The sequence below is a fragment of the Tamandua tetradactyla genome, chromosome 3 (genome assembly GCF_023851605.1).
Source record: "Tamandua tetradactyla isolate mTamTet1 chromosome 3, mTamTet1.pri, whole genome shotgun sequence".
Lineage (NCBI taxonomy): Eukaryota > Metazoa > Chordata > Mammalia > Pilosa > Myrmecophagidae > Tamandua > Tamandua tetradactyla.
Genome location: NC_135329.1, coordinates 191,329,417 through 191,349,209, shown reverse-complemented (window position 1 = coordinate 191,349,209; position 19,793 = coordinate 191,329,417). Strand labels below are relative to the sequence as shown.

Below are 19,793 nucleotides of genomic sequence, written 5' to 3'. Positions count from 1 at the left end.
AAGTGGTGGATAGTAATCCATAATTTCATCTTTAGATACCAGTATGCTCTTTAATAACATGAAATACACCCCCCAGCTTCGTCTCATTCTCAAGAGCCTTGGGTATTTGCAATTTTCTGTCTGGGACTACTATTTGAGTTACTAGTTTTCATTAAAAAAAAAAATCTAGACCCTCTCCTGTCTACATCAGTGAATTTTGCAAGTTATTTTAAGAAGAAGGGATCAATTGGGACAAAATAGTATAGTGCTCCTGATTATTGCCCGGGGTTAACATTCCACCTGGTTGACTCTGCACAAGTTATTAAACTTATTTGTGCCTCAATTTCCTCATCTGTAAAATGGAGATAATAATAGTGTGCATACCTCAGAGGGATGCTGTGAGAAATTAAATGAAATAATACGAGTGAAGTGCTTAGACTCATGTCTGACACGTAAGTAAACATGCAATAAACTTTAGTTATGAATTATTGTTATTCTTCTGAGCATGTGAGTATGAGTGGACTGGTCTTGTGTGGTTTAGTGTCACTCTGGCGTCATTTCAATATAACCACATTTTGGGAAGAATAACTTGTTAGTGGGTGTATGGGTCAGTGTGTGTATGTGTGTGTGTGTGTGTGTGTGTGCAGGGGATAGTCTGGCATATTCTTTCCTGCTGAAGTCAAATGGAAGGTCTGGTGTGAAATCCTTTTTTAAGAGTTTATTATTATTATTTTTTTAAAGTGTGAAATTCAGTGGTTTTCTTTAATATGTGCTCAAAGTTGTGCAACCATCATCACCATCTAATGCTAGACTATTTTCATGTTATTTTCTTTCACCCCCTAAAGGAATCCCATACCCATTAGCAGTCACTCTTTCTCCACCCCACCTCCATCCCCTGCCCCAGGCAACTACTAATCTGCCTTTTGTCTCTATACATTTGCCTATTCCAGAGACATGGAATCATATAATATGTGGCTTATGTAGCATATATCAGTACTTCATTCCTTCTTTTATAGCTAAATAATATTCCATTGTATGGATATTTTGTTTAATTTTTCATCAGTTGGACATTTGGGTTGTTTCCACTTTTTGGCTATTATGAGTAATCTTGTATGAACGTTTATGTACAAGTATTTGTGTGGATATATGTTTTCATGTCCCTTGGATAAATACCTAGGAGTGAAATTGCTGGGACATATGGGAATTCTATATTTACATTTTTGAGGAGCTGCCAGACTGTTTTCCAAAGTGGCTGGTTTGAAATCTTGATGATGTAGTGAAATCATGTGGCCGATTGTCCTGAATTATTATTTTATTGAGAACTTCATTCTTCATATCATCTTTTTTAAATTTATAAAGTAGGTTTTGTATAGATACCTCTTTTTTTCCCAAAGAAATCCTTTACTCTATCTTAAAAGAATCTTTTAAAGGTTATTCCATGCCCCAAACACAATAGTACTTGGAGAAGGTGTGGTCATTTGTGCGTATGATCACCCAAGTCCTTTTCCAAAAAGCACCCGGGACTCCAAAAAGCACCCAGGAAAAACAACTCTTCGTCTCAGCCCATTTGTTGGTCTGACAATTCCACTTACAGTTTTAATTCTTATTTTTTAATTGGGTCATTTCTGCTGTTGGTGGATGTGTTTGTATATGTGTATTTAAATTAGAGAAGTTGTAGGATTACAGAACAATTTTGCAGAAAATTTTGACCTGTTCCTTTTGCTTTTTCTGGAACCTTATATCCAAGAGGGAAGGCCTGTCTTTCTCTGGTTTGCATCTGTATTTCTCTCTGTGCCTTAGTTTCCCAACTGCTAAAAACAAATACTGCACAGTGGGTTGGTTTAGTCAACAGAATTTATTAGTTTGTGGCTTTGAGGCTATGAGAAGTTCAAAATTGAGGTGTCAACAAGGCAACATTTTCTCAAAAACTGTGGTGTGCTGGGGCTGGCTGCCAGTGATGATCCATGGCCCTTGGTTTCTGTGTCACATGGCAATGCATATGGCAGTGTCTTCTTTCTCTTCTGGTTCCACGTCCAGCTTCTGGCTTCCTATTGCTTCTCTCTGTCTGACTCTCTGGTAATGTAGATTAAAGCCCAACCTGATTCCACCTTAACTGAAATAACATCTTCAAGAAATCCTGTTTATAATGGGTCTACACCAAGAACATGTCCACACTGTGATAGACAATTCAACCCACCACAGCCACATTTATTCTTTCTTTACCTTTCTCTAGGAAAATTCTGAGGCTCCCTCTGTCTAAGAATTCATCTCGATATTGCCGTGTCCTTCATCTACCATCCTCTTCTGTCCTTTGATTCACCGAGAAACATCTTTACCGAGTTGTCAGTTGTACCCCTTACCGCCTCCTTCTCCATCCACTCACATGAATCTGGTTTCTGGCCCCAGATAATCACATGAGAATTGCTCTCTTAGAAGTTACAAGAAAAAGAGATCTGCCATTCTTTCCTCAGGGCCCGTGGAGTATCACACCCCTTCCTTCACATTTCCTCCTCCTCTGGCTTCTTTGATTTTGCATTCTCTAGTCTCTTTGCCTAGGATCAGTCTATTTGTGGCCGTTTCCCTCCTGGTGTCTTTGCCAGCGCCATGACTGAGACATCAGTTAACCTGAGACATAATCTGAGACGTCTTTCTCATTTCTTTACTTAAAATTCTGCTTAGTTTTTACACCATTCCAGTTGCCACCTTTGTAATGAAGCCTTAGAAAGTCTTCCCAAGTGAGTATGGTGTCTCTTTCCTCTCTTTTTGCCCCGCATCCTGCCTGGTGTTACAGTTAAAAGGTAGGTGCTGTAGCCCCTGCTCGGTTGAAGTGGACTGCATCTTACTTTAGTATCCCCTGTATCTGAAGCCCAGTCAGAGCTGAATGAACACTTTTGATGAATAGTAATTATCATAATAGCCACTTATTAATTGCTTTCTATGTCTCAGTCTTTTTAAAAACTATTTTAAACACAGCTATAAAAAATAAAAGAATAAACACCCATATCCCCTGCACCCACTTTAAGGAATAAAGCGTGTACAATGCAGTAGAAGCCCTCTTTGTCCCTCCATGGCTGCATCCCCCACTCACCTCCAAAGGTGCTCTCTAAACTGAGTCTGGGTTTACCATTCTTAAACTTTACAGACTATGGCATAAGTGAGATCTCTTTATATACATTCTGCCACTTACTCATCACCATTATCAAATGAGATGGTGTTATTTATCCCCATTTTTATAGATGAAGAATCCAGGGGTTAGAGAGCTTAAGTAATTAAGTCAAAGTTATATCTAGTAAGTCACAGAACTAGAATTTGAATCTCTGTCTATCTGACTTCCAAGTCTGTGCCTTGTATGTTGAAAGTTCAGATAGCCATGAAACATTTCCCAGAAGTAACATAGAGTTTATATTCTAGACACTGGAGGATATCACTAGCCTTAGCCCCTTCAGTTTTAGGCACCTGCCTCCTTCCCTTCTTCCATGACCTTCACTGTTAGACTTCTACCTAGATGCAGAAGCAGCCTGGCACTATGAACCAAGCCCAGTAGGAGACCTGAATCCTAGTCCTGGTTCTGCTGTTACCCAGCTGTGAGATTTCATAGAGTCGCATAACCTCTTGACCCATGTTTTTGTCTGTAAAGGGGGTGATCTGATTTTTTTTTTTTACATGGGCAGGCACCGGGAATCGAACCCGGGTCCTCTGGCGTGGCAGGTGAGTATTCTTGCCTGCTGAACCACCGTGGCCCACCCTGGGTGATCTGGTTTTAATGCATGATTTCCTGGCTTGACAGTCTCTAGTTCCAGGCCCTTCCTAGTGCATCCTCTCTCTAGCGGTTGGTGTTAGCTGAGGTTCTGTTTGAGTCGACATGGACTACAGGGCAGCGAGGCTGTCTGTAGTATGAGGAAGGAACCTGAACGCCCAGGGAATGTATATCTTGGCTGTTTGCCCAACTCTTCACCTGCCCAGAAGCATCTTCACCCACTAACAGTTGAGTAGACGTTTGTAACCCAGTGAAGCATAAGAACAAGTCTGGACCTGGAGAAAGGAGACATGGCCTGATCTAAATCCCAGGCTTCAACCTCAAAGAATGCCAGTCTTTCATTCACATACTCACTGTTTTCTTACCTCCACCCCAATTTTAGAATTGAGTCATGTAGGATTCATCTTGTTAACTATCTGAATAAGGTTGGAACTTCTGCATGCTATTCCCTGATTGCATTTCTAAGTTACAGGAAATAATGACCAAAACTACAACAGCAACAAAACACCAAATAAAAATAGGAATTAAGGATAGAATAGTAGTGCAAATGGATTTTTTTGGAATGGCAAATGGATCAATTTTAATTGATCATTTGTCTGTAAAACATTGAATGGCTTTTGACTCAAGATTTTTTTACTAATTAAGACACATTTGGAGTCTGTATAAGTTTCCTAGGTTTGCCATAACAAAATACCACAACCTCAGTGGCTTAAAACAACAAATTTATTCTCCCACAGTTCTGGAGGCCAGGAATCCAAAATCAAGGAGTCAGCAGGGCCATACCCTCTCCAAAGACTCTAAAGGAAGAGCACTTCCTTGCCTCTTCCAGCTTTTGGGGGTGCTGTAGCTCCTTGGCTTGTGGCAGCGTCACTTCACTCTCAGCTTCCTTTTTCATGTGGCCTTCTTCCATGTGCCTCTCCAAGTCTATCTCTGTGTCTCAGATCTCCCGCTTCTTCCTCTTCATAAGGACGTCAGCTATTGCATTTAGGGCATGCCCTAAATCCATGATGATCTCATCTTGAGATCCTTAACTTGATTACATCTGCACAGACCCTACTTCCAAAGAAGGTCATATTCATAGGTGCCAAGAAGAGGGGAACGGTTGGGACTTCAACCTATTGTTTGGGGGTCACTATTCAATCCTCTACAAGGTACTTTTGGGAAAATATTTGAGCTCAGAGCATTGGCTTTTGTTTCACTTTTACAGTATGACTTTCTTCTGTTGGTAATAACAACATGCTCTAGCCATATAAAAGTCCCCCTGAGCATGACTTGTGACCCTTGAAATACAATTCTGGAGGCCCAGTTGCAATCACCCTTAAGTAGAGAAATACCTAACTCCTCCAACACTGTAGAGTCTCCTGCCATGTAATATACAATTTAGATATTATATCCAATGCAGAGGCCTGGAAGAGATGGCAATGGAATGTGAAAGAGCTGTGGTTTCAACGTCCTAGCACTAAAGCATCTTCAAGTGGGTTACTTTGAAGTTTTTCAGGGAAATATAGTTCTTACTCTTTAATTTTTATTGGCTGTCAATGAGTGATAAGCATGATGACTATCCAGGTATTCAAAAGCAAAAAAAGGAAAAGAACTAATAACCATGATAAGTTTTCATTCATGCTCTCTCTTCACCCACCCCAGGAAACCATCTAATGAGCTTTCGTAAGGGACTTGTCCTCTGCCGTTCTCAGTGCTTACCTGCAGCTTCCGTTCCTAATAGGATCTATGCACCTGTCTGCGGACAGTGAACACAGAATAGATGTCAGTATTTTATTTCTCCACAGTGCCTGGAATTCCCACTAGGGAAAAATAAAATAAAATCTCCAGTTTGCACTTCGTGATGGTTTCATGCCCACATAGGAGGCCTTTATAAGAGGGAATTGATCTGATCTTGTGAGCGTAGGCAACAGAATCGAATTTCCCTGGCCGCAGGCCATGAAGAAATGGTTCAGTTTGAGTTCAGCCGCTCCAACATGCAGAAAAGATTGCAGAGGCAAGCATGGGTGACGTTTGTCATCCCTGCCCCAGCTCTCATGATGCTTTCTCCGTCATACGTATTGCTTACTGTGTACTAGGCACTGTTGTAAGGGTTTTATATCTATTGGTTAATATCTCACCATAACCCTATGAGGCAATTACTTTTATAATCCTCCCTAGACGGTTGAAGAAACTGAAGCCCAGAGACCTTAAGTAACTTGCTCTGAGGCACACAGGCAGTAGAGCAGAGCTGTGATTCAAATCCTTTTATACTGCAATGCCATAGAAAGAGCAGAACCTCCTAGGATGTAGGAGGTGCATTGCTGATGCTTTTGTGGCATGTAATAGAAATAGTGTTTGAAGTATGGAGTTTTCCATGAATTGTCATAGCCTGGTCCAGAAACACCGGACTTGTCTTTCTATAGCAAGGCTAGTGAAACCAGATGTCAGGGGAAAAAGGGGTAGGGGGCAAGGGAGGGTGCAAGACCTTTAAAAGGGAATCATTACCAACTATACAGGTACAATCACCTTTTACCTTCATCGAGAGTTTTCCATTTCAGTGTGATTTCTCTTCACCTTTAAGCTGATCAAATGATCTTCCCTTGGATGGCCTTTAAAAAAGTGTTGGCTATGGTTTGCCAATCCCCAACCGACAACATTTGTGTTAACCCTAAAGAATACCCAGGGCTTTATCTGAGATCCTATAAAAGTTGCACACTCTAAGTTTACTTTTTATAAACCTGAAACCTTCAGGTGGTTCCTTGGCCAGGTAAGTCCTGAAACCCAGAGGTGCCAGTCTCTCCAAGGACATCAAGCAGTTCCATCCCCTTATCCCATATTGTCAACACCCCTTTTCAACATGAAAAAAATTAGAATGGGCATAACCCAAATATCCCTAAAGATTGGGAGGAGAAACAGAAGAGAAAGAGGAGTTATAACAGCGAAGTTAGGATTTAACAAATGAGTGTGACTACTGAATCATTATATTGATACTTCTTTTAGTTTCTAGTGTTTTGGAGCAGCTCGAAGGAAAAACCTGAAACTGTGGAACTGTAATTCATACTGAACTTTGACAACTGTTCTATAACTGCTTGTTAAAATATTCTTTGAAATATTGCTTTTTGGTATATATGTTTTATTTTACAATAAAAAATGTTTAAAAAAATTAAAAAGAGCTCCATAAAAAAAAAAATGATAACTTTAGCTATTAGGTTATCATCAGTGAGAGCGCTCAGCCCATGGCCCAGATGGCTGGACTCCGGGACCAGTGTTCTTTCTCCATAATGTGCTGCTGCATTTCCCCGAGCCAGTCCCTGAGCAGATGGTGCAGGGCTGACACAGCTGGTCCATCGCCTTCCCGCAGAATCCTGCAGGTCAAGAAGCCAGAAACCCTGGGGCCAGGTGCTGATTCACAGGAGGCATCTGCAGAGGCAGGAAAATCCCTGGCTAGAAGAGTCTCATTTCCAGGCTTGTATTTTTACCTCCTTGGAAAACTGAGGAGAAATAGGGGCGAATCCTAAGTGCTGTTCCCGAAATAGGGCAAAATGTCCTCAGGACCAATAAGTAGGAGGCTGACACATCAGCTGTGCCTGATGAATAAGGATGACTTTAAAAAGGCTTCTTCCCAGGCCACTCCCAGCATCCCTCTTCTCTTTTTGTGACATATTAGTCAGTTTTACTGACACTGACAGTTCCTAAGAAGATGAAGTTTCTTTCTCTAACTTATCACATGATCTGGGTTTCCTGGAACCTTTTATTCTCTAGGTCTCTTGATGTGATCTTATCACTGAACCTTTGTTTAAAAAGTAAATTCTGCTTAAATGCTGGGTCAGATTGTTTAGTCTGTTAACAGACATTTGATTTGTGCCAATTATATACGAGGCAGTCTACTCTTGTGCTCTTCTGAAATTAATTTTGGTGAGACAGGATATATCTAAGGGTATTTATTTAACAAGAAGCCCTGTTACTGTCTGTATCTAACTAGTGGTAGAACTTTCCTGAATTTTCTCTGACTTAGATTTTCTTTTTAAAAATGTTTTAAAATTTTGTGTGTATGTGTGTGATATCTCAAACTGATGCATATAAAGATATGTATGGAATAAAGAAGAACTTTAAACTCAATACTCTTGTCACCACCACCCAGGACAAGAGATAGCCATTGCCAACCCTGTGTCCTTCCCTGATTGTTTCTGGACTTTTGTGACTGTCATTTACTTTCTTTTCTTGGTAGTTTTCCCACCTAAGATGTTCTTTATTCCTGCCTGCTTTTAAACTTTACATAAATGGAGAACGACCGTGTGAGTTCTTGCCTGACCTGCTTCATTGGCTCAACTTTGTGAGATTCATCCTTATTGTGTATAGCTGTAGGTTTTGGTTCTGACTGCTTATTAACAGTATTCTATTTTGTTCTCCCATTTTATGCTGGTGGATTTTTGGGTGGTTTCCAGTTTGAAGGCTATTATGTGTGGTTTAGATTTTCAAGTTGACACATAAGGTGAAGTTGATCATCATCAGCCATATGGGCTGCTTCCTCAAATACCCCTCCTGGTTCCTTAGATACTGCAAGCAAGCTGCTGTCTCAGGGCCTTTGCACCTCCTGTCCCCTCTGTCTGGAACGATCCTCTTCCAGTCATTTGCATGGATCACTCCTTCATGTCATTCAGGCCTCTGCTCACAGTTACCTTGTTGGAAAGCTCTTCCCTGATCTACCACTGTGAAAGAGACCCATTGCCCCCTCCATCTGGCACTTACCCCACTGCGTATTTCTTTATAGGCCTGATCATCACCTGACATAAGCAAATGTGTTTATTGTCTGTTCCTTTCCACAAGACTATGAGCTCCACCTTCATAATAGCTGAAAAAAAATGTTGAGAGTGAGCCTAAAGACTGGTTTTCTAGCCTGGTTTTTGCATTCAGAGCCCTGAGAACTTGGGAAATGACAGTTCATTCATTCAGCAAGTATTTATTGGGCACCTTGTACGTGCCCAGCACTGTTCTAAGCACTGGAGATACATCTCTGAGCAAAATAAATAAAGCTCCCTGCCCCTTGTGGGGCTTTTATTCTAGTGGAGAGGGGTCATACACTGTTTTATGTTTTCATAGTATACACTATGTGCTTGTTATACATGACAACTAAATCAGAAGATAAATGAAGAGGAAAAAGAAGTAAAGCAGAGGGAAAGGAGTGTGCTTACAGTTTTAAATGATTGGTCAGGGTGGGCCTGACAGAGGAGATAAGGTTTAAACTAAGATTTCCTGGAGGAGAGATAGTGAGGTACATGGATATCTGGGAGAAAGCATTAAGGCAGAAGGATCAGCTAGTGCAAGAGCCTGAAGTGGAAGTGTGAGAGGTGAGTTTCAGGAAATACTAAGAGGCCAGAGTGGCTGGGGAGCATGTGGGGCCTTGGCCCCAGTAGGTCTTTGGCTTATATTCTTAAGTCATTCAGAGCCATTGAGGAATAGAATGATCTGGCTTACACATTAAAAGGATCACTCTGGCTGTTAGTGTTCAGAATAGACTAGATAGCATAATCCCATACAGCAGCTGTTAAAAAAGTTGAAAAAGTGATCAGACTTCGACTAGAGATATGAATAGAACTGATCTGGATAGGACTAAGGTAAATCAGAATACAGAGTAAAGGATGATATGATCTGTATTTTAAAACTTCAACTTTTGTTTATTTGGTGCAAAATTTATATTTTTTCATAGCATAATATCTAATTTAATGTGTATGATCAGTTTATTCCAACATCGTAAGTAAATGAAATCTTGAATAGGCAGTGAGATTTTGTTGATTTGTCCAGGTTAGGGTGATGCCCTGATACATCCCAGAGTAATTTGGACAGTGAATAAAAAAGTATTTGCAAAATCCTCTTGGGGGACTGGGGAGAAAGGAGGAAATACTAAATTTCCCATCTGGGAAATTCAAATATTCTTATAAGAAGTGGGGACAACCAATTCAATAGGCTGAGTCCTTGATCTTGGGGCTCGCCCCTATGAAACTTATTCCTGCCTACGAGAAGCTAAACCTACTTATAATTATACCTAAGAGTCATCTCTGAGAACCTCTTTTTTGCTCAGATGGGTCCTCTCTGTCTAAGCCAACTGGCAGGTGAACTCACTGCCCTCCCCACTACATGGTACATGACTCCCAGGGGTGTAAATCTCCCTGGCAACGTGGGACATGATTCCTGGGGATGAGCTGGGACCTGACAACATGGGATTGAGAAAGCCTTCTTGACCAAAAGGGGGCATAGAGATACGAAGCAAAGTTTTAGTGGCTAAAATATTTCAAACACAGTCGAGAGGTTATCCTGGAGATTGTTCCTGTGTATCATAGAGCTATCCCTTTTTAGTTTATGGTGTATTGGAGTGGCTTTGTTAAACTGTGTTCTAGAGGCCTTTATTCTTGAAATTGTATAATTGTTTAACTTTTATAATGTGACCGTGTGATTGTGAAAACTTTGTGGCCGATGCTCCCTTTATCCAGGGTATGGACAGATGACTGAAAAAATAAGGACATAAAATAAATAATAGGAGGGGTGGGAATAAGGGGTAAAAAAGTTGGGTAATTTGCAATATTTGTGATCAGTGAGAAGGGGAGGGATAAGGGGTATGGAATGTATGTTTTTTCTTTTTTCTCTTTATTTCTTTTTCTGGAGTTAGTCATATGTTCTAAAAATGATCATGATGATGAATACACAACTATGTGATGATGATATTGTGAACCATTGATTGTATACTTTGGATGGTGTGTGAAGATATGTCAATAAAAATACTTTTTTTTAAAAAAAAAAGGAATAGACTTAGGAGTGAGGGAAGTCAAAGGTAGAAAGAGAGATCAGTGAAAAAATTATTGCAGGTATTCAGGCAAGAGCTAAGAAGCCTTGGCTGAGGTTGGTGGTGGTAAAGGTGGATTTGTTTTGAACATAGGGTCAGTGGGTTTTTCTGATGGGTTGGATATAGGGGATGAGAGAGTCAGATGTTTTGGCCTGAGCGATGGTCAGGATGGAATTGCCATCTTCTCAGCGGGGAGTGGGGAGGCTGCTTGTGGGTCAGATTTGTTGGGAAGAACAGGCGCTCAATTTTGGCAGTATTGACCTTGAGTTGTGTAACGGGCGTCCAAGTGCGGTGGGGAAGAAGGCTGTTAGCTGGAGGAGCCTGGGATTTGGGAAAGACGTCTGAGCTGGGGACAGATACAGGTATGGATTTGGGAATCTTCCTCAAGTAGATGGTATTTAAAACCATGAGATCAGGTTAGATGACCAGGAGTGAGAAGAAGCAGGGGAGAGGGCAGGGACTGAGCCCTGGGACTGTGCCACATTTGATCTTTCTGAGCGTTTATTTCCCTCCTCATCTGCAAGAAAGAAAGATAGTGCTTGCCCTGCCTGGTCAAGGGGTTCCTTTCGGGATCGCCTTCCGACCTGCCAGACCCATTGAACCATGTTCCCATGGAAAGCATGAGGAAGGTTTTATCTCTGATGTTGAAGGAAGCCACAAGCCTTGGTGGTTCAATGCTGAGAAAAGCTCCAGAATCTATGGGGCAGTGTTTAAACCTGAGATAAGAGAAAGAAGCCGGAGTATCTGGTTTGGAAGCAGTGACAAAAGATAAAAAAGAAGGAAGGTGGGAGAGAAGGAGGGATGGTGGGAGAAAGGAAAGAGAGGTGGATCTCAGAGTCACCTGCTTCCCTACAGGGAGGTTTCCACAGAAGGAGGAAGGGAAAGATCTAGAAGCAAGGGGCTGATAGATGAGGCAGAGGTGGAGGTCTTGAGGAGATGAGGGATGGTACCTCTTGAGGTCTGTGTTTCTAGACCCCTTGTCTCTGTTTACCAGAGATGTGGTCTCTTCGCTGTTCCTGAGCTTCCGTGGGGTGGGTAGTGAAGTCCCTGGAACTGCTGCCGCCAGCAGCCAGCCTCGGTGCACGTGTTTTGTGGGGTGTTCCATGGGCAATGTCAGTAGATTAAGGTGAGTAATGAGTGTTTTACCTTGTAGTTGTGTGTGTGTGTACCTCGAGTCTCATGCTAGCTCTAGGTAGTGTTGGGAGAAGACTCCCATGGATTTGGCATTATGCCCCTAGGTGGATTTAGGGGCGGGATCTGACACTTATCTTTTGAGAATAAAAGCAGCTTCTGCTGAGTAGGTGACATCAGAGCAACCTCTCAAATGCCTGAAACTAATAAAATATTTACCATCCACAGATGGTGGCCAGGGGTAAAAAGCCACTCCCGGTTACTTTAGAACCTTTTAGAAATCATTACGTGGGGGAGGGAGAGAAAGCGAGGCGGGTCACCCGGTGCCCGCCCCACCCACCGAGCCCTCCCAGGTCTCCTCGGGGCCACACGAATTCTCTTTGCACACCCCTACCCCACTCCGAGCCCTTCATGGTCGCGGGTTCACAGACATCCCCAAGCTGATCTGGATCAGTTTGCTTTAGGCTTTGCTCTTTTCTGGCCTCTCTCCTCCAGGGGTCCAAAGTTTTAAAGCAAAATGGGTGATACCTTGAGCAGGTGGCGGTGAACGGGTGAGCGTGCAGGAGTGAAAGGATCCGGTGAGCTAGGCTGGGTCTCACAAGTATTTCTGAACCTTCCGGATCAGAAGCTTGCTCTGTCATTTGCTTTCACTGTGACCAGTATTCTGAAATTTTGCAGTTATTAATTTAATTTTTTATTTAACAGTGTACCCTCCACCCTTTCTATGGCTGAAGGAAATCTGACTTGTAATTGTCATGAATCAGAATAACATAGCTGGGACTTGAGCAGAGGGACGCACGCTGTCAGATTCCCCACTTATCATGGGGCGCCAGTGGGGCACTGGCCCTAAACAGGGAAGGGCTGGGTGTTGGGAGAACTTGGGGGGCACGGAGCTGTCTGGAGACACCAGCCCTTCTAAACTGCCCCGATGTTCACCTTTTAGGGCTTCATGTGAGTTTGTAGATTGTGGGTGAGTGATGAGTGTTTTACCTTGTAATTGTGTGTGTGTGTGTGTGTGTGTGTGTGAGAGAGAGAGAGAGAGAGAGAGAGAGAGAGAGAGAGAGAGAGGAGGTTGGGGAGAGGGAGAGAGAGATGGAACAGGACTGGCAACTAGGAAGACAGCTGTGACCATCTCTCAGAACAGGAGAAGAAACTGTGGCTTAGTAAAGCCAAAGGTGGCTAGATTCATAGTCAGATAGTATCACTGATTATTCCAGTAGATACTGGCTGATTTCTAAATTTCCTGCTTTAGAGTCATTTTTTAAAAGGTGGGAACAACTATTTATTCATGTGATTTCCTTCAGTGGACTGGCCTCACAGCTCTGTTTGTCCCATTTAACAGATACTTTTAAACCAACTACCACTTGCCTAGTCATGTGGAGTGCAAAAGCAATATGCCCTGGAGAAACATATCAACTTTTTGAGGAGACAAGACATAAAAAATGAAACAAATTTGGGGAAAAATAAAAGACTGATTTTGGAAAAGTACAGAAGGGATGTTTACTATGTTGGCAGCAGCCATGGTCCAGCTGCTAGGGTAGCTGTGCACTTGACATTTGAATGACTTGAGGAGGGGACTTTCCCTGGGAGGAGACCCATGGGCATTTGCTAGGCTGTTAGAGAGCATTTCTCACAGGGAAACTGTCACCCGCCCCTTCTGCCTCAGGCGGTTGTGTGACATGAGGTATGGAATGTGGACGCTGGGGCCGAGGCACTGTGCAAATAGTGTGGTGATTTTTCTTCCCCCGCAAAGGTGGTTTAAGCAGAAAGAAAGTGAGGTCTGTGCTTCTCATGGTGTTGACACCCTGCATGCCTCTGTCTCAGGGTTCTCTTTTCCTAGATTCTCGCCTGTTTTCACGGCTGCAGTCTGCTTTTCCATACCTGCTCAGTAAGGATAACCCTACCCCCAGGTTCTTTCCTTAGTCCAGGTCCTCACACCATTGTTCTGATCCCATGGGTTCCCTGGTCATGGCATATGCATTTCCCCCAAAAAAGTCAATCTCCAGGCCAGCGCTTACTCCTAAGCTCAGATCTTCAACTCCTGCCAGGGCAGCTGTGAGGTCCTGGCCTCCTCCCCCTGCCTCAGCATAGAAGGCAGCACACCCTCAGAGTCCTTTGGCTCCTCTCTCTTGTACCCCTGTAGGCTGCTCATCCCTTGATGCTGCCATTTCTCCCTCTTAAATTCTGCTGAAATTGGTCCTCTCATTTCTGTTCTCACTTCTGTTTCTCAGGTTCAAACCCTAGTTCACGTTCTCCTCAACCAGTGTTTCGAAACGTTTACAGTTGTCTTTATTTAGTGTAGTAGTCAGGGTTCTTTAGGGAAACAGAACCAATAGGAGATATCTGTAAATATGAAATTTTATAAAAGTGTCTCATGCAACTGTGGAGATGCACAAGTCCAAATTCCGTAGGGCTGGCTGCAAGGTGGCAACTCCGATGAAGGTCTTTGATGAATCTGCCAGGAGAAACTGGCTGGATGAAGTGATGAGAGAGATTCTGTCTTCTGACTTCTCCTTTGAAGCCTTCAGCTGATTAGGTAAAATGTCACTCACTGCGGAAGACACTCTCCTTAGCTGACTGAGATGTAATCAACCATAGATGCAATCATTTGTTGAAGATTTCAGTCCACGAAATGTCCTCACAGCAACAGTTAGTCCAGTGCTTGCTTGACCAGACCACTGGGCACCATCACCTGGCCAAATTGACACATGAACCTAACCATCACATTTAGCAACAGCACCCCATCTTTTCTAAGCCCCAAATAAATCTTCCTTGAAACTCTAACAACTAATACAGAATTGCTGCTCTTGTTGTGGTTGGTTTGTGGGCTCCTCTGCAGTGATAGGTTTGTGGAATCCCCTGCCCATCTGACCCCCCCGCCCTCACGCCCGCCCCCCCCCCACAGTAGCTCTGAGCTCCCTGATATTAGAATTTTAAAGAGCAGGACTTGAAAACCACCCACTACCTCTTGTGACAGTTGCTTTTAAGAACCTCCTAAGCAACCTCCTTCTTCATCCCACCTTCAGTTATTTCCCTAAAATCGTCATCTAACAAGGCTCAAAATTACTTGATAATGTGTCAAAATTCACAGAGAAGCAACTTAACTCCAACGCTATCCTGAATCTGACCTCAAATTACCTTTTGTTCTTCATGTCCCTCCCCCTCTGCACCACATGCTTAAGCCACTCAGGAATACTTGGAATTCCCAGCCCAGAGGGCACTGGAGGGCCCCAGAATGCTGTTCACCGACTGTGCTGTTCCTTCTTTCAGGGACATCTTTATTCTTTTCTGGTGGAAGATGTGTATTCCTCAGGTCTGGCTTAGATGCTGTTGCCTCCACGAAACTTATCTTGAACTTCCTTCTCCATGTACAGGGTTTATCACTTCTTCCTTTCTGCTCCTACAATATTTTGTTTATAGTTTTTTTTTCTTCAGTGACACTTATAACATTGTAGTCATGTCAAGGATAGAGACTATATTATATTTATTTTCATGTCCCAATGGACCCAGCCCAGTATCTAGTATACAGCCGGCAACCATTCCATATTTGTTAAATAAACAAACCACTGAATGAATAAATGAATGGATGGATGCATGCATTTCACATTCCCATTAAAGCCCATATGAGTAGGGCATCACGGCATCATTTGCCTCCCCTTTCATTGGATCATCATTCTGGAGAAGAGCCTAGCTGTAGGGCTCTCTGTGGCAGCCTTTGTAGTACCTGTCAACCTAAGCGAAAGTACGATGTAGTTGAACTGTGTCTGATTCCCCATAAGCTGCCTCTTTTCCCCTTTAGTGTTCATCACTTGCTAGCTGCAGATCCTAAACTTCTGACCTGCAGCCAGAAGGATTCAAGGAACAGTGTTCAGCATCCATCCATTCTCTAACCTCCTTCTGGCCTTGGTTCCAAGATCCACCCCTACCTTTTGCCCCATATGTTGCAAGTGGGCTCTTGTTGGCAGCCTGACCTGTACCTCATCACTCCAGCATTGGGGCTCCTCCCTTGCAGACCTGGGCCTTCTTTGTTGGGCAGGTTTATGAGGCTGCATGCCAACCTGGTGATTCTTGCTTTACTTCTGTTGAGAGATCACCTTAGTTTCTTTGTTGGGCAGGTTTATGAGGCTGCCTGCCAACCTGGTGATTCTTGCTTTACTTCTGTTGAGAGATCACCTTAGTGCCAATTTCTGATATCTTAGTGCCAATTTCTTAGTACCAGTTTATTGGTATCTCAGCATTATCTACTACCTACTTGTCAGTTATTCATATCTCACCTTCCCAGGTGCTGTCTGCTTATCTGGTCATTTTCTGCCTGTCTTCAGTTTCCTGCTCTCATGTCACACTTGCAGTTGTGTTTGTCACTCTGTGGCATGAGCCATTCTAGCTCTACCTCAGTTATTGGCATCAGTCACCATCCAGGTGCTCAAACCAGAGAGCTTGAAATTGTCATTGACTTCTCCCACCCCTGCTCTCCTGGCTGCCCCTTCCCTATACTGAGTCCATCACCACAACCCCCTGCTTCTATCTGCTATTACTCTTGAATAGTGTACTCTTCTCAGGCTCCGTGCCATCATTCTAATCTTCGTAGCTCTCTCCTTTCACCTGAGTTACCTCAGTTGCACCTTACTGAATCTCCTGAATCAACTCTTGACCTCTTGAAAGAATTTTCCACACAGACAGATCTTTTAAAGATGTGATACTATTCATGTCATATCACAGTCCTGCTTGAACACCTTCTGTGTATTGCCTTGTTCTGGGGAATAGAGATGACAATAGAAGAATATTAGAAAACATGGTCTACAAAATCATGGCTTTCTGCCCCCAGCTGCCTCCCCAGCATTCCTTAACTCTCTGACCAATGCCTTCTTTCCTTTAACTCACACACCCTACTTCTTCCTGTCCCAGGGCCTTTGATGTACTATTTCCTTTGCCTGAAATTCAGCTCTTGTCTTTTACCTTAAAACTCGAACACCCCTTCTTCAGGATGCCTACCGTATTCCTGCCTCCATGATGATTTTCCATCACCATCTTGCATACTGCCATGGCTTCCTGAACTCCGCTTTTATAGTGCTTACCACAGTCTTCAGTTATATCTTCATGTGATTGTTCATGAATATGTTCCCCTCTCTAGTCCCTAGTGAGCTCTAAGGACAGGGACCATGCCTGGTTTGCTCATCATTTTATTGAGCCCTGTGGTTAACATACAGTCAGTGCCTAATACATGTTATTTGATAAGTGAATGGCCCCAGCATGACCCTGCCTGTCCAGACCCACAGAAGTTAACTGGGACCATGTCGAGGTATGTCCACTAATCTCTTCCAAGTTCAAACATAGGCACCACCTTATAAAGGATAAATTGTAAAACAAACATATGGAATGGGACTACTGAAATGCCTAATAAACATCCCACATCATGTTTATTGAAAGTATTTGGAATTGCATAATGATTACTTAATTTTCTTGGTATAAGGAATTTGATATTCTGTATCATTATACTCTAAATCTGCTGTGCTTCCATGAATTCAGAGCCAGTTAAAAATTCATCTCTTCATGTTAATGGTTTTCTTTTACTTCCATAAGAATTCTACTCCCTACTGGAATTTCTGTTTTTGTCTTACTTAACTGCAGGAGCACTCTGTGCTGTTTAATTGTAATAATTGTCTCTACTAAGGCATCTTTTCTTTGCTCTAAACTGTTTAAAGTGATCTTTTTAAACTGTTCTGGTAGGTAATGCTTAATTATTGTGGACAGTTCAGACCATTTTGGCATACATTGATGTATAAAGGTGTATATTACAAAAATCATATCTTTTACTTTTATACCATAGTGGTAACAATCCATATTCCTCATTTGGAGCAACTCTGGAGAGGGATGACGAGAAGAATCTGTGGAGTGTGCCTCATGATGCGTCCCACACCGAGGCAGATGATGACAGAATCCTTTACAACTTGATAGTCGTTCGTAATCAGCTGGCCAAAGACTCAGAGGTAAGCGCTTTCTGAGACCTCCCCATGTGCAGATGGTAATGTACAGCTACAATAAAAAAGCTATTACCGTGAAGACCACCTGGAAATAAGAAGACCACCTGGAAATAAAAAAAAGAATGAAGGATGAGATATTCAGAATGAAGGGCAGGTATTTTAGCAAGCATGTACAGTCACTGGTTGCTCATTAGAACTGGTCTTGGCAGACCTGCTCGATAAACAGGTGAGGCTCATTTCTCATGACTGCCTTAATGGTACAAAAGTTATGTGCAAGGTGGAGATGTTGAAGAGCATGAAGATAATTTATTGTCTTAAATGGCTTCAACAGTTCATCTCTAATTTTTCTACCTGTTCAGCAAACCACAGTTGATGATTCAGACTGTGCCAGGCTGAAGGGTACTTTTGCATTTTCACTAATTTTGAATTCTTAGGGCATCCATTAGGAATTTTATTTCTTCTTTCAAAAGCTTCTTAGATTGTGCATATTGCTCAAACAATAGCGTGACTGCCATATTTGAGGTGCTTTAGATAAGGAGACTTGAAGCTCATCGATGGGACGAGCAAACTCTTACCAGAAACTCTTGACCCAAAGGTATTGGTATAGGACTACCAGAATGTTTAAAAAGGAGAGATTTAATAGGTTAAGAGAAAATAGGAAAAAGATATATGCTTTGGTCTCTCTCCCTTTCTTCCAAAAGTAGAATTGTACTTAGTACCCATTATACTCCATAATATAGTATCATCACTATCATCTTCCAAATACTGCCACCCAGATTTTCTAACTTGCCTTCATCAGTTAGCTTGAGTAGACATCTATATTAAATGTAGACTACATGTGTGTTTGTATCTGGTAGTAATTGAGGGGAACGAGGAGATTTAAGTATCTTAGGCTTTGAGTCTGGAGAAAACCCTGGCATGTGTGGGTAGGGAGTAGGGTTTGCAGAGGATCATCTGTAAAGCTTCCAGCCGTCCTGCGGAGGTATCGTGTTCCCATGCCTAATGTGGAACTTCATCTCCCTCTCTATACCACCAAAGAGAGTATCTTGTTGGGGTCGGAGTGATAAAAGCATATTCATGAAGAAAAGTCTTTATCTATGACACCTCTGCCTGTAGTGAAGAGATAAAATGCTTCATCAGTCTGGACACTGGGAAGAACAGGTAATGTGTGCCTTAGATGATGGAGGCCTGATGATCTGATTTGTTTACTCTAGAATCTTAGAGCTTCAAGGGCTTCCAGTCAAAGCACCCCCCCTCCCCCTTTCCCCTCTTTTCCTCCCCTGTAGGGAGAGGGAACAGGAACCCAGGGAGGTGAAGCAAATTGTGATCCCACAGCAGGCTAGAGGTGGGACTGAAACAAACCCAGGTCTGTGGACCCTTCCCTCAGTGTACTTTTTTCTTTATTTTTAGAATAACAAAAGCATATTGTACTAAAACAAGATTTACAGAAGTTTCCAGATAAGCCATACAAAGTGGTCGCAGCTTCTCTTTTTGAAGGCAGAATTCTACACTTTGACAGTAAAGGCACAGTGTCATTTGTAAAGGCTGGGATGTTTGTTTAATGTTCCCATTTTGGCTTAAATAATCAAGCTCGTCCATCTACATCATCTAAATAAAGTTAGACTTGGATAGAGAGTATATTCTAAAGAACAACTGGTTAGCTGCTTTTAATCAATGCATTTAATTAGCTCACCATAAAAAAGGGGGAAAGGAGCTCATAAAATTAAGATAAAACTATTTACCCTCCTCAAAAATAAAAATAAAATAAAGTGAAACACTGACTCCTCTGCCTAACCCTGACAACTTCATTCACGGAGCTTTATGCTTAAATGATGATGGGGTAAATGAATAAAAGCAGGACAAAGGCCACTGCTTTTAAAAGTTTCGCAGCTATCCAGATGATACTTCTTGCCTCTGCTCATGCTTTATGACAGTGAATCAGGACAAGACGTAGATTTGCTAATGTGCATTTAATCACCAGAGGACTGAAGATGTCTGACTTTTGTTCTGAAATGTTTCTAAGACTGTGTCCATTCATTGCAAAGAGAAAAGAAGTAGTGCTGGCAGAACAGGAGAAACAACATACACTTGATCAAATCAATTTTAATATTATTCATGGCATATA

General features: G+C 42.3%; 1 protein-coding gene across 1 annotated transcript in view; it reads left to right on the top strand.

Moving 5' to 3' along the window:
• The window catches only part of MREG (melanoregulin), a 58,785-nt gene that overhangs the window by 1,730 nt on the left and 37,262 nt on the right, over window positions 1–19,793 (top strand). The window contains exon 2 of the mRNA XM_077155057.1: window positions 17,515–17,674. Coding sequence (XP_077011172.1) covers window positions 17,515–17,674 — 160 coding nt within the window. The remainder of the gene's footprint in view (window positions 1–17,514; window positions 17,675–19,793) is intronic.